Here is a 15,250-nt window from a genome sequence, read left to right as displayed (position 1 = left end):
TCCACCACTCTACTGGCGTGCTAGGATGATGCCAGCGATATGTCACTTAAGGGGGTTAAGGGGGGAATGCTAGTACATTTTCTTTAAATGAGGATAATTCACTCGAAAATGAGGATAATTCACTCATCAAGTGTTCGTTTTTAATTCCATTTTGTTTAAATGAGGATAATGCACTCATCAAGTGTTTTTTAATTCCGTTTGCGTGTTCGTTTTTAATTCCGTTTGCGTCATTGTGTTCTAGGGATAAGATCTACAAAACAAGATCTATATTGGATGTATTTTGATGCTGTTTTATACCACTGGCAACTTATGGACAAACTATATAGCAACTTATAAACAAAATAGTGGTATTATCGATGAGTAACTTATATAGAGAACATGTGATAATTTATATGTTATATTAATTATAACTCACATAGAATCAATGTAATAGCTTCTTTCGGAGCTAATGTATCCATATATACAGAGACAAATGAGATAGCTTAAATAGATACCTTAAATACGTAATTATATTGGGTGAAAAAAGTAGCAATTTATGTATATAATTTATGTATATAATATGTTGATAGATTTATACATGTCGTTGTCAAGATTAGCGGGTCAAGACTTAGACTAGTAAATTTCTTTTATGCGCGTAAGGCTTCGGATGGTGGCGTGGGAGACACGGGGTTTAGACTGGTTCGGGCAAGGGAATGCCCTACGTCCAGTATCGGGAGCTGCTCGTGTTGCCCACGTGGGGTTCTGTAGTAGGGGTTACAGGAGTGCGAGAGAGGGAGCTGATCCCAGGTCTCTTGGGTGTGCACTGATGCTCTAGGTGGGTATGAGTGTGTTCTGTTGGGTTGAGAGTCCCCCTTGTCTCAGGCCCCCGGTTCTCCTTTTATAGCGCAAGGAAGCCACCGGGATTACAGGTGAGACCGGGTGCGTGGAGAAGTAAAAGAGATAAAAAAAGCTAAGTAAAATACAACATAAGGAGAGGGACCAAGTTCCAGGGCTGCCGCCCCTCGCTCCGGCCTTCGGCTCCTGTCAGTGCGTCCGCCGGGAGAGGACGGCTGCCTCCAGATCCTGTCGATGATCTCTCCGGTAGCCGTTGCTGCCAGGCATGATGATGATGTTTAGTCGTGGTGTATGTGCCCGCCGGGGAGGATAGCTGATTCTGTTATCTTGTTGATGACCCATGGGACGCGGACATCGCGTCCCTGTCGCCGGAAGCGCGGGGCGCGAGAACGGGCGGAACGCCCTCCTATGCCAGGTGGCGCGGGCCACGAGTACCCTTGTGGCGAATCGGAGGGAGCCGCGGCCACTGTAGCTCGCACCACACGGTCGCGCATGGGTACTTGTGATGGGTCGCGCTGGGAGCGCCAGCTCCTTTCTGCGTGCCAGGGCCGCGGCGCATTTATGGCGAGGTCGACAGGGGGACCCACGAGATCCGCGTCCTGATCTTCCAATCTGCGCCCGAGGCGGATATTTATCTTGTGGGCCCGAATGAGTCTGACCTCCCGCGCCCTGGGTCGGGCGAGGCGGAGTTTTGCGGTGGGGGGTCGGGCGCTCCCGACCCCAGTCCCCTTGGTCGGGCGAGGCGGAGTTTGGTCTTCAAGGGGTCGGGAACGTCCGACCCCGGGGCACTGAGTCGGGCGAGGCGGAGCGTAGTTCCTTCCTCCCGTGTTGGGCCGACGGCAGTCTTTATTACCTTAGGTGGGCCTACGCCTTTATGATTGTTGTTTCCATGGGCTTTGGGAGGTTAATATTTCCCCCAACAATACATAAGTTGCTATATACTTCATACACAACTAGCATTCAACATAAGTTGTTAGAATATAAAAATATATTAAAATATATTCTTCATGAATCTAGTTTTATAGACATGATCAAAACGAACGCAGTGGTGCAAACGGAATTGAAAATGGACACTTGAGAAGAAAGTTATCATGTTTTAAAAGTGGAAAGGAAAATAAAAAGTACGAGAGCCGCACGGTACAAATGGGCCGCAGCAGGCAGCGCGGGTCGCGCGCTAGGTTTTTCCATACGAATTATGTGCATCATAGAACTGAGAAGAAGTTATGCTCTTGCTATTTACTCCCTCCGTTCCAAAAAGAATGCAACTCTCGCTTCCTGAGAAGTCAACTAATTTTAAATTTATCAAATTTATGCAAAATAGTAATAACATTTATGATACAAAATAAATATTAATAAATTAATCGTGTAATATATTTTCATACTAAATCTATTCGGCGGCGTGAATGTTAGTATTTTTTTATAAATTTAATCAAACTTGAAACTATTTGACTCCTCAAGAAGTGAGAGTTGCATTCCTTTTGGGACGGAGGGTGTAGCATTCTTATAAGTGTGTGGTGAGCTCTGCCCCCACGGTGAGCTCGCCTAACCCTCCGCCTTGATGCTACAGCTCATCGCGGAGCTCAACCTCGGCCCCTGCTAGCAGCGGCCTCGCTCACCGCTATAAGGAAAATAGCCCTAGGCCATAATGATTTTAGTGATTAATCGCAACATAGTTATTGGGACTAATGTATTTGCAAGATGAACCTTTGTAGGTATTTTATAGCTCCCAAGGATGAATTACAAACCATCAAAATGAGAAGAAAAAGAAAGACTTAGAAGAATTCTATAGCATCCAAATGATAGCAAAAATCTATATATAGTCTTATTTTAAGGCTTACAAATGATGGTAATGAAGCTGGGACAAACACGCTGGGACAAACACACGCAAAGATTTGAAACGAATCCTGCTGGAAATATGCACTGACACCTTCCATCCATTAATAAGGTGGGAACAGCGACCACTGCTGATTCAGTCGATGACCATAGGACTGTGGCAAGGCCTACGCACTGTTACCACCAACTCATTCGGGTAGTTATTCATCGAATCAGTCGGTGATCGTCGGCTCGGCTCAGCATCGGCTTTGAAAGTTTTGGAGTATAATTTTGGCTTCACCGATTCATACGATGGGTACAGTAACCAAGACAGGGGATGAGTCGATGATATGCAGAAAGTTACAATGGCTATGTAATGGCTAGTTTTTGGAGTTAAGGCTATATATACCCCATTGCCTAGCCATTTGAGGGGTGTTAGAGCTTGGAGAAGCTTAGGCTTGGTTCTCACATACACACAAGTGCTCTATCCACCAAAGTGCTCAATAGAAGATTAGAACAATTAGCATAAGGTTTAGGTCTTGATTAGTGCTAGTTTTGTCCTATTAGCTCATTACTTTAAGGATTAGCCTAGAGTTAGGCAGGTTTGCACACCTCGTTTGTACCGGTGCTTGCGCACACCAAGAGTTGTAAATTCGGGGCTTGTAAGTCTTGCGAGACCCTCCAACCGCATTTGTGGAGTAGTCGTTGGTGCTTGTGATAGGGAGGATAGGCCCTAGGCATTTTGCCGAAGCTCTACCAAGTGAAGAGCAGCAAGGAGCATCCATGAGAGGCTAGGCGGAGACCCACTTGCGCGTGGGGAAGACTTGTCAGCTATCCTATGGAGCTACTTGACCGGGGAGTTTATGCCCTTGCGTCGGCATTCCCTTAGAGAGGGGCACCAACAACGAGAATTAGTGGAAACTTTGCTTTCCGATACCTTGGTAAAAATCGCCATGTCACCGCGCCGGAAGTTTGCCTTCTCTAACTTATTACCTTCGGCGTTCTTTATTGCACTTACATTTTGCGTTTACCTTTCCTAGAATTGCCGTGTGTTGTTTATAGGATTGAAACCTAGGGTGCAAAAATCTTTAATGGTAAAGATAGCAACACATAAAAAAATCTAGTGCACATCTAGATAGAAATTAAAATAGATTTTTATATGTGCTTGGAGTCTAGTTTTTAGAACACCCAATTCATCCCCTCTTAGAGTGTCAGGATCTCTTCAACCGGCTTCGCTCGTGCTAGCCTTCACATGCCCAACTCCGCTTGCTCCGTCTTATGGAGCTCCATCTTTCTCTCCCTCGTTCCCACTCTGACACTTGGGCTGCAGGCAGAGCTCTTCCCATGGACTCCTATGGCCTCGAGATCAGGCACGAAGGAGCTTGGTGCGGAGGAGCCTTGAGCGGTGAGCTGGAGAAAGGAAGAGTGAGGGGGAAGGGAAGGGAAGAAAATAACACTATCATGTGGGTCCCACTTCCACGTGTTGTCCATGTAGCGAAACCACCAACCAAAACCGCTAAATGATCAAACACGAACGATTTTAATAGTTGGGTGGTTAAAGATTCCTTATTTTTGAGTTTGAAGATCAAAACCAAATCGAGACAATAGTTGGATGGTAAAAAAATAGACTTTTCCTATTTAAAATCTCGCTATAATTGGACTTAGCGAGTGTCATTTAATTAAGAAGAATAAACAATCGTAACGCTTATAGTCTCAAATCTCGGATGAATTGGACCAGAAAAGCCTCACCTTTAATTCCGGTTAGTATTATAAACCGGGATTAAAAGGTTCCGCATAAGTGACCATAGAAGAAAAGCATCTCTATATGATAGGTGAGATGGCAAGGAAGCTACACGCGAGGTAAGAGATCGTGTGTTCGAATCCCACACACCACGCACGTGCATATTTCGTGTGATTTTTTAATTTCTAACTTTTTTGACACAAAACTTTTTAGTCTCGTGTGAAATAACTGGTTTTTTGACACAAAACCTTTTAGTCCCAGGTGAAATAAATGGACCTTTAGTTCCGAATTTGTAGTTCCGGTAACCGAGCTTTTGAAGTTTGCCAAAAAAAAAAAGATAGCCTATTTTTCCACTAGTGATACTAAAACACTTCTAAGAACACTAGTGAAAATCACACGAACAAATAAAATATGTGTTACAAATACGGCGCTCCGATGGAAAATTAAATATCACTTTCTCAATTGAGGGCCTGAACAATCAGTTAATACAGTGTCTTCGAAAATCTTGGGTATGGCCATGTCGGTACGGTCAGAATGAACACATTTGGTGCGCTGCCGCCGCTTATGATGACTCTGCGCCATACAAGGACTGAGTGCATACATCCCAATAATAACTTGCAATAACGCTCAACTCTTCTTTGCTATTTCTTCACACACACACACATTCATTTTTTTTTATCATAAGGTGCAATTTATTGTCATATTTTTTCCAGTACATGTATCCTTGGTTTGCTTATGGAAGTCTAGCATGAGAGCGATGCAATCAACTGAGCGGAACATGCACGTGCATATTTCGTGTGATTTTTTAATTTCTAACTTTTTTGACGCAAAACTCTTTAGTCTCGTGTGAAATAACCGGTTTTTTGACACAAAACCTTTTAGTCCCAGGTGAAATAAATGGACCTTTAGTTCCGAATTTGTAGTTCCGGTAACCGAGCTTTTGAAGTTTGCCAAAAAAAAAAATAGCCTATTTTTCCACTAGTGATATTAAAACACTTCTAAGAACACTAGTGAAAATCACACGAACAAATAAAATATGTGTTACAAATACGGCGCTCCGATGGAAAATTAAATATCACTTTCTCAATTGAGGGCCTGAACAATCAGTTAATACAGTGTCTCCGAAAATCTTGGGTATGGCCATGTCGGTACAGTCAGAATGAACACATTTGGTGCGCTGCCGCCGCTTATGATGACTCTGCGCCATACAAGGACTGAGTGCATACATCCCAATAATAACTTGCAATAACGCTCAACTCTTCTTCGCTATTTCTTCACACACACACACATTCATTTTTTTTTATCGTAAGGTGCAATTTATTGTCATATTTTTTCCAGTCCATGTATCCTTGGTTTGCTTATGGAAGTCTAGCATAAGAGCGATGCAATCAACTGAGCGGAACACAGCGCATGCAACTTTCTGTTGAGTGTTTATCTTTATGACAGACACTAGAGTACTATTCTTTTTCCTGCTCTCCACTCAAATCCATAACTTTCTACTAACACACCAAAAACTTAATATACAGGTTTGAAAATTTTTTGTTCGACTGCTTTATATAAAACAACTTTTGAACTGAGATGTTAAAAACTCTATTCTCAAATAAGAAAACTTTGAAATCAGAAGTTTATACTCCTAATAAGATAAAAAGTTGCACTTTGTTATTAGAAATTACTCAATATAGAAGGGTTAATTAGATCCAGGCCATCAAAATTTTAACGGATGCTCTTATGAAAAATTACACTGTAGATATCGTATTTGGAACTAACAACTTATAGTTCTTATTTATATATCCCATTATGTAAAAATTTGAACAAACATTGGCCTTATCTTCTTCTCCTAGCTCACGCGACACCCCTATCCTTACCTCCATGGTTGTTACAAGTAGGGCTCCTCCTCTTGTGACCCCTTTTGCTTCAGCCCATCCCTAATGTTCTTTCAAGATGCATCACATCCCAATAATTTGCAAGAGCACTCTTTGCTAATCCTTTGAGGTTGAGACTCACTACGATGACAATAGCACATCCCAATACCTTGCAATAACACAACTCTTCTTTGTCATCCCTAGATATCGAGACTCTCTACCTTCACCATACAAGTGGACAACAAGATTTATATAGGCAGAGTTCATACTCAAGGTTATTCAGCAAAGTCTAGACATGTGGACGGTTGTATTTTTTTTGACTAATTGAGATACAGTTCACTATTTTGAAGGCAGTCAAATATGTCAAATTACAAACTTTTATATGCACGTAGTAGAATTTAAATACAAGACACATCAAAATCCTTCATATATCAAATCATTGTGCTGCCCAAAATAAATGCATATGTCAACAGATTCCCTCTATGTCTCTTCACCTACCATAAACTTTATTATGATGTACCATATACAATAAAAGTATTAAGTATAATTTAAAATAAAAGTCGAAACAGTCACATACTTATAATTATGCATCCTTCAAAAATTAAATATGCGATATTTAAAAGTTAAATTGTATATCATTAGTGAGGTTAATTAAAAGTAATATCATTAATTATAGTAAATTAATATATTAGTCATGTTGAAATTAATATTTATATATAATTGGTTGTATTAAAATTAGTATCATTAGTAACAAAGACTGCTCTTAATAGTTTCAGCTTTTAAAAGCTGAACACAAGCCATTTTTAAATAGTTTAAAATAAGAGTAATTAATTTGTAGCCTAAAAAGTGTATAAGTAATGTGCATATTATTTAGATCTATATTTAATACCACTCAAAAAATAGATCTATATTTAATAGACTAAGGTCAAATATAGTGGCCAAAGCATAGGTTCACTACGTACTTTATTCTTTGCAAATACGTATAATGTTGGATATCTAGTGACATCCATCTTTATATCGAATATGGGCACAAACCAAATTCAGATACTAAATAAATGACTTCGGATACATACATTTTAGAAATGGATACTGGTATGGATGTCCACATTTTTGTTTTAGCAGATCCAGATGTGGGATAATTTGGATCACTGCTATGTCCACTATCCACCCCTAGTTGGCAGAAATGCCCAGGCATTAATTAATTTTGCACACTTAAATTGCAGTAAAATACTAGAGGGTCCGTTGGTAGTACTAATCTTGGTACAAAGTTTGATTAAAAATCATTTATGCAACAAGTAAAAAACTCAACTATCTCTGATTTTCTTTTCCTACAAACCGGGGCTATTTACCACACAATGTTGCATACTGTATCCATAAATTCTGCTCCAGTTTACATCCTTATGCTTCCTGCTGAACACCAAATATACATACAACACAAAAAAATAATGTTCAAATTTTAGCATGCACGATGAGATTGTTACATCTTTTCGGTCAATATACTCCATAGCCAGCAATAGAATAGGATATTCTGTAGCCAGTGCACGTGGCATGTTGCGATTGGCCATCCCGTCCATGCCTAGGATGATCGAGAGTCGTTCGCGCGAGACCAGGAAGCCAGGATCACGCGAGCCAGTAAATGAGCCGTTCATGCGAGCCATTGAACGAGCCGTTTGCGCGAGCCAGTAAACGATCTGGGGAGCCAGCAAACCAGTAAACGTCGGATTCCTCCTGTCCGCCGCCACAGCACCCTGGCCGCCGCCACCTCCTGCTCAGATCCGGCATCCTTGGCCATCCTCCGCCACCCAATGGGCCATGCAGCCCCACTACATCCCGTTCCCCACGCAGGCCTGCGCAGGCAGTCGCCGGCGGTGCCGGCGCTCCTACTGAACCAGACCCGCCAGCGGCTGCCGCGTTCGTGCGGGAGGCCCCCGTGCAATGGAGCCGACTTCCCCGAGCCGCTGCTGTTGGACGGAACAGAGCCGACAAGGTAAACTCCATTACGATATTGATTGGCTTCACTCAATCAGCGCGAGGTGCTCGGATGAATTTGTGACCGTGGCACCAATTACGGCAGCAGGGAAATCAAGCGACAATTAATTGCTGTCGTTAATGGTGAGTCCATCTCCTGTGCCAGCAAGAATCCGGAGGTCTTCCTATAGGTTGAAGTTGCATCAGCAGGTTGGGTCTCGTTCCTGCACAATCCGATTCCATGGATGGCGCAACTTCAACGGCCACACCAGAGGTGTTCCCTGTACTGCTGATGGCGCAATCGCCGGAACCGGAGGTAAATGGCACACGGGTGACTCCTCTCCAACATGTGTCACCATAGACGATGGCAACGCCCGATCCGGAGAGGACCTACTTGCATGTGAGTGTGCTGGTTTGTAGTCTTTTCTTCTTGCTGGTCCATCCAAAAGCCAGATGGTGTCGCATAGCTAATCCTACAACGAATCAATTTCCAAATTCATGTTTTAGGTGACCCCCCCCAAAAGGTCTGAAAGTTCAGGACACATTTGAATGAACCTTGATAGTAAAATCCAGAAAACAGTACTTGGTGCCATTATTCAGAAATTCAGAAATCAAAAACGTCCAGCATGAATTGCATTATGATTATTCATTACCTAGTTCATTCCTGGTATATATATACCTAGCTTTCAGAAATTCAGGAATCAAAGTGTACAGAATGAATTTCATTATGGTTATTCATTACCTAGTTCATTCCTGATTATGTTATCAGAATTTCAGAAATCTTAGATAGTAACTGGATTATGCTTTACCTGATTATTCATTTACTGTTGTCGTAAGTGTCACAGGGCAGAGGGTATGTATGTATGCAGTCCTTTACCGTGTACCAGTTAACTACCTGTACACTTACTTTGTGAAGTATACTAGTGTGTCTGTGTGTGCCCTATGTAGGACATTCAGATAAGGTGACAAATTCAGGTTGTCCTATTTTTCTGACCATGCTGGCTTGTAGTCTTTTTTGTACTATATATGATTGGTTCAGTAACATGCCATGTAGCCCTACTGCTGTAGATGTTGTCCCTATCTCATCCTAGTGTAGTTTGAAATAATAAAGATCGTGCTCCAAACATTCTGTAGCGATATGTTCAATTTTAGTAGTTGTGGTACTGCCTTCTGATATGTGTATTTATTTTTCCAGGATCCCTTGTTGCCAGAGACAATTGTGCCAACCGAGGAGCTGCATTTTTACAGTAGAGATGAAGCTAAGGAATTTTACAAATTCTATGCGGGCAAGGCAGGGTTTGATGTGCGCATAACCAAGACAAGTAGGAAGATGGTACTGGAGTTGTTGTGCAACAAACAAGGACACTGGGATTACTACAAGCCTGGTGAGGAGAGGGTACGTGAGAAAATGTCAATGAGGTGTGGCTGCAAAGCTTTTGTGAAGATTAAATGGAACCAGAAGAAGGACTATTGGTTCTTTGAGAGGATAAGGTTGGAGCACAATCATCCATTGCATCCCTCGCCGACCGTAACACAGTTCTTGAGGATACAGAAGGACAAGGACCCTATAGTCATGGGTATTGTTGATCAGATGCATAGGTGTGATGTTTCCCACAACACTACAGTAAATGTGCTGGTAGAATTATATGGTGGTCGGCAGAACTTCACGTTCACGGAAATGGATTTGAGAAACAGGTAATGTCTTCAGATGTACTATTGTTGATGTTATTGTTGAATACATGGAAATCATTATAATTAAATTGATGTATGTGTTCATGGTTGCAGGAAAGCTGCAAATGCCAGGAAGGAGAGGGAAAATGATATACCAAAGTTGCTTGAGTTCTTCAGGGAGATGAAGGCCCATAATGAGTATTTCTACTACGAGTTGCAGGTAGATAGTGAAAATGTTATCAAGAATGTGTTCTGGAGTCATGCAAGCCAGCGTGCAGAATATAGAGATTTTGGAGATGTGGTTACATTCGACACCACATACAAAACAAACATGTATAGCATGCCTTTAGCCATGTTTGTTGGGCCAAACCATCAACTGCAGAACGTCGTGTTTGGGCAAGCATTGTTGCAAGATGAGCAAGCTAACACATTTGAGTGGTTGTTTGGGGCATTCAAAAACTGTATGTCCGGAGGTCGGGACCCACGGTGTATACTTACAGGTGAGGAATTTTTATACACGAATGTCTTGAGTGATACGTAACTTGAAATATTTGGTAACTTTGTCGCCTTTACTGTGTTGCAGACCAGGATAGTTCAATGGCGGCAGCGATCAAGAAGGTGTTCAAACAAACACAACACAGGTTGTGCCGTTGGCACATGCTTAAGAAGTATAAAGCAGAGCTGAAAAAACTGTACAAGATTCATGATGGTCTAAAGATAAAGCTCGTCACCCTAATCAATCACCCACTTACGCCTACAGAGTTTGAGTTTGCATGGAATGAGTTGGTGGATGAGTATGGCATACGGGAGGATGATACTATTCAGGGACTTTGGGAGAGTAGGAAATTGTGGGTTGCTGCTAATTTCAAGCCCTTGTATTGTGGCAGGATGACCTCTACACAGAGAAGTGAAAGCGTAAATAAGATGATCAAGGGGAGTGGCTTCACAGGACATATGACATGCATGAGTAAATTTGCACGCAGGATGCTAGACTTCATTCAACATACAAATCACACAGCGGGTGGGGAAACCCATTGGTCTCAGGTAATAATGACAGTGTATTGTTTGAAAATATCGTTTACTGGGGATTAATGTTTTAAGTGGTTGTCCATGAAATAGGCTGGTAACTGGTGGCTGACGTTGCAGCCCTTTGATGGCCATCTTAGCAGAGTGTACACACGAGCCGTGTACAAGAAATACAGGGAAACTTATATTTATAGTACTGCTTTCCATATTGATCCTCATCCTAACGAGGTTGATGTTTACCTGGTGACGCACACTGATCAGTCATGGCAATATGCTTGGTTTCAACATTAATTTAGAGTGGAGGCTGATGTACGATCCGGTAGGTATACATGCGAGTGCAAGACATGGGAGCATACAGGTGAGATGGTGCAATTTGAAAAAAATTCATCTCAGCATTTCAATGTATATTGTGGTGTGAAAAAGTAGCACTGATTATGTTTAATTTCATTGTTACAAGCTTGTTCTGCGCCCATCTTATTAAAGCCTTCACGTACCTTCAGATCGACAATATACCTATAGAGTACATAATGAAGAGATAGACGAGGGGTGCAAGAACGATGGTACCGTGGGACAGGCATGACATTGTGACTTTGGTACCGGGTTGTGAGAGCGATCAATACAAAACAAAGAAGCTAGTAAAAATCGCGATGGCTGCTGTGAGGGCATGCCGCAAAACAAGTCTTGGGTTCGAGAAAGGCTGTGAGCAGCTGTCTGCATTGGTTGAGTGGGGTGAAAGTATTGCAAAAGGTACAGGAGCATCACATGTGGGGGATCATACAGAAGAACAGAGTGATGTGATCCCGCATATTATAGGTGAACCTGCGGCTACTTGGGCTGAACAAGATGCAGCAGTTGAAAATGTAATCCAAATTTCAGAGTGTGCACCAAGGGGGGCAAGAACAAAGGGGAGGAAGCGTGGAGGGAAATAGGTTGTTAATGAACATGTAAGTTTCAGTAAGGCACAAGGGCAGCGGACATGTGGATATTATGGATCTTTGGGTCATTATAGTACGGGGTGTGATTTGAACCCGGATAACATCAATAAGAAACGAGGTGCAGGTGGGAGTTTGCGGAGCAAGATGGGACGGAAGAGGGGGAGACCACCCACAAAAAGGCAACTGGAGGATGAGTTTAATGGTGTTGCATGAGTTGTGTTTACTGATTGGGTGTGTTTGGAACAAATTAATGGCTGTGTTTGGATAATTACTGAATGGCTCTTACTGAACAAATTAATCTCCGCGGCCAGAAGCTTGCCAGTAGTCTAGGAGTGGATTGGCTGTAGGAGATTTCTGTGCATCATGAATAAGTTATTCTTTCTGATTCCTTCATGTCTTGAGTATTGTGAACCCACTTGCTATCGGTGGCAACTAAACTGTGATGTTGTTGGCGCCTAGCTGCAAGTGAGCGCAGCATGTTTTGCATCTGCTAATTTTTTTTTCTGCCAATGTTGCTCAGGTTCGTACTGTATCTATCTTGCATCGTGTAAACTGGATAATCGTTGTCTGACAAACGTAGTTCATTATGGACATATGCTTGTGTTTTAGCAAGTACACTGTGAACCTGTATGGTACTTGCTCAGCGATTGAGCTTTTGCTTTACTGTATAATAAAATGAAGCAGTAATTATGTACTGTGTAATTGAGATTCTAGGAGTAGTAATGGAGGCAGTTGTAGTAAATTAGTGTACGACATTATCATCTAATAAATTGTATGGATATTTGGCAACTGTGTTTTTTGAATCTTGTTATCAGAGATGAATTTAAAATTGAATTATCATAGTTTCACTAATGGGGATCAGAATCAGAACCCCTAGTAACAAATGAATTTCCTTTATCACAAAGTGTGCATGAGAACATTCAGCAGAAATCAGAATGTCTCTGCTCAGGTCACAGGTGCAGCTGAACATATTCAGACTGGAACAAACCTTCTCCAGAAAGCGAAGAAGCTGTAGAAGAACACACGAAAATGGACCCAAGAAGCATAATTATCATGTTGATTTTGTTGGTGGTGTTACTCTTAGCATTCGTGTTCTAGCTGTGCATATGTGAGAAGGTGCAAGAGCGTCCTGTACATCATCTTAGAAACTTGGGGTGTGAACTTCAGATTTTGTTTGGTTCAAATTGGATATATTGGGTGGGCAAATCATTCAATTATGCTTACTTCAAATACAGGCAACACCCAGCTTGATTATGGAATAAGTTTTTCTTAAAGTCATCTGCAACTTGAGCTGCCTTGATGGCAGTATTTTGTCTTGAAAAAAAAGTTGTATACAAATAAAAATACCACCAAAAAAAGCAGCCTCGTTTGCCATTAAACATTAGTTTCTTCGATGAGATCAGTAACTGTTTGGTGGGCAAAGTGGACCTCTTACAAATGCAATCATCATTGTTTTACATCATCGTACACTTCTCTAAAGCAACTGGGGAAGCATGTTCTGAATAGGCTAAGCACCACTCCTTGAACTGGAGATGCATCTTCTCCCCAAAAAAGCATTAAAAGACAGCAGAATCATTGAAGGAAAACATTACTTCCACATACAAGTGCTTGGCCTTCATCACCCTTTGCTTAGTTTTCTCAACTATCCAGCAACATTCTTGTATTCATACAAAATTCTTCACAACCTCAATGAATTATCGGTCCTCAATGCTCCTCTTTCGGGACTTGTGTGGCCGTTCAGATTTTACCATGCTATTTTCGTTCTGGAGTATTCTGTGTTCTTGTTCATTCTGCTCAATTTTGATGCTGATATCCCTTGACTTCCTTTTACCACTGAAGATTTGAGCAGCGCACTTATTATCACAAAGCTTGAACAGGCTAAATGGTTTAAAATAAAATTTTAATAGCATCATGAAAACATGTGAGTGTATATCCAGACCTGTTGATTTGTGAAGCATATTCAGCATCGTGTGCTGACAGCCAACGCATGGATCCAGTCTGGGGTGGGATCAAAGATCCAGTAATATGACAATTCATTTCTGTATCCACACTGTGATTTAACATCAGAAAAACATAATTAATTAATTTAATCTCAGAATGTGGAGCATCCACGAACCGATTCCAATCATTTCAGCAACTATGATGTCCTTCACTTCTCGTATACACATTGCACGAATGAACTCAAGTGCATCTCAAGTATATGATGTAATGAGCAAAATATCTTGCTAGATTCCTGAACCATGATAATTCAGAAAGCTACAAGCTACCATCTTGTACCTGGCATGTTATCCTGTGCTGTTGTAACAAGAGCAACATATATATGGTGCAAACAACCAACTAACATGGGGCAAAAAATACAAATGTAGAAAATTACAGTTATTTGACAACTAAAAAAATGATGTGCTTCAAATCTATATCTATATAAAATAAAGGTTGATAAAAACAATGTTAGACTGACAAAACAATGTTTAAAAAGTATTAAAACAATGATTTGTAGCTAAGGGGAGTACTTGGAGTTGCACTCAAAGCTGAAATTGCAGGCCCATAGTAGCCTTGACTAGGGATGCAACAAGTGCCCTTGCCAGCCCAGAAAAGATGAATCTCAAGGAAGTTTCTGGTGACAGGAACAGTATACTGCTTCTTGACAGCAGTGTAAGATTTCCCGCCTGCTGCCTTTGTTATGTCAAAGTTCTGCTCCTTACGCTCAACCTGTACCAAAAGCATGAAAAAACAATTAGAAAATCTCAATCAGCCCATAAGCTAAAAACTCAAGTGTAAGTTATCAGCATGACTGGAACCTACCTGAACATAGATATGGAAAACCCTTTTACCTAAACTCTTCCAAATATGCATGTCTTCGAAGTCAAACTCTGCAAATTGAAGTGTGACTGTATAGTTTCCATTCTCAAGTCCAATGCCATAGTTTTTTTTTTGGATGGACGGCTCTCATTTTTTCAATCATTCTAAACATTTTCATCTACAAACACAAAATGACCTACATTTTGAAACAAAGGGATTGTATGGATATTTGTCAACTGTTATTTACTGGGCATGTGAAGTACAAAACTTGTATTCCATTTACAGTAACTACTCAAATTTGTGAAGAACATAATGAAACTTATTTGGGATCCATGATATTCAAGCGACCACACAGAATGTCTATGTCTGGATGTTGTCGATAATGAAGGGACAATAAACAAATGAAGGAACAGTAAACATGTTTCTAGACCACTAGGATCACATGCGACGCCTGTGTGCTTCTAGACCACTAGGGAGCTTCTTGATCTCGTTGATTGGATGGTAGATGCCGTAGAATAGGAGCTGGGACCTATATTGCCGAATGTTTTCTTGCAATGCATAGGTAAACAGCAATCAGGACTATTGTAGATGGATTAATAATT

At 41.3% G+C, this 15,250-nt stretch overlaps 1 protein-coding gene and 1 long non-coding RNA gene across 2 annotated transcripts; one reads left to right on the top strand and one right to left on the bottom strand.

Moving 5' to 3' along the window:
* The first annotated feature begins 8,581 nt into the window (after window positions 1–8,581).
* LOC101763200 (protein FAR1-RELATED SEQUENCE 5) lies at window positions 8,582–11,205 on the top strand. The gene is made up of 5 exons (XM_004959247.1): window positions 8,582–8,617; window positions 9,413–9,912; window positions 10,003–10,349; window positions 10,472–10,803; window positions 11,008–11,205. The coding sequence occupies exons 1-5, from the start codon at window positions 8,582–8,584 to the stop codon at window positions 11,203–11,205; spliced, it is 1,413 nt and encodes a 470-aa protein (XP_004959304.1).
* Window positions 11,206–13,193: 1,988 nt separating this feature from the next.
* Window positions 13,194–14,028, bottom strand: LOC101765883. The gene is made up of 2 exons (XR_002676339.1): window positions 13,789–14,028; window positions 13,194–13,682 (listed from the first exon to the last, which is right to left on the bottom strand). It is a non-coding gene; the product is annotated as an uncharacterized LOC101765883 (long non-coding RNA).
* Between the last annotated feature and the right edge of the window lie 1,222 nt (window positions 14,029–15,250).

Source organism: Setaria italica, chromosome II (assembly GCF_000263155.2).
Source record: "Setaria italica strain Yugu1 chromosome II, Setaria_italica_v2.0, whole genome shotgun sequence".
Lineage (NCBI taxonomy): Eukaryota > Viridiplantae > Streptophyta > Magnoliopsida > Poales > Poaceae > Setaria > Setaria italica.
This window is presented reverse-complemented; position numbering and strand designations above follow the sequence as displayed.

Coding starts and splice junctions, on each gene's coding strand:
- LOC101763200 (XM_004959247.1), top strand. CDS start 8,582: ATGGCAACGCCCGATCCGGAGAGGACCTACTTGCAT. Junction 9,913..10,002: donor GAAATGGATTTGAGAAACAG/GTAATGTCTTCA, acceptor TCATGGTTGCAG/GAAAGCTGCAAATGCCAGGA. Junction 10,350..10,471: donor GTTTGGGGCATTCAAAAACT/GTATGTCCGGAG, acceptor ACTGTGTTGCAG/ACCAGGATAGTTCAATGGCG.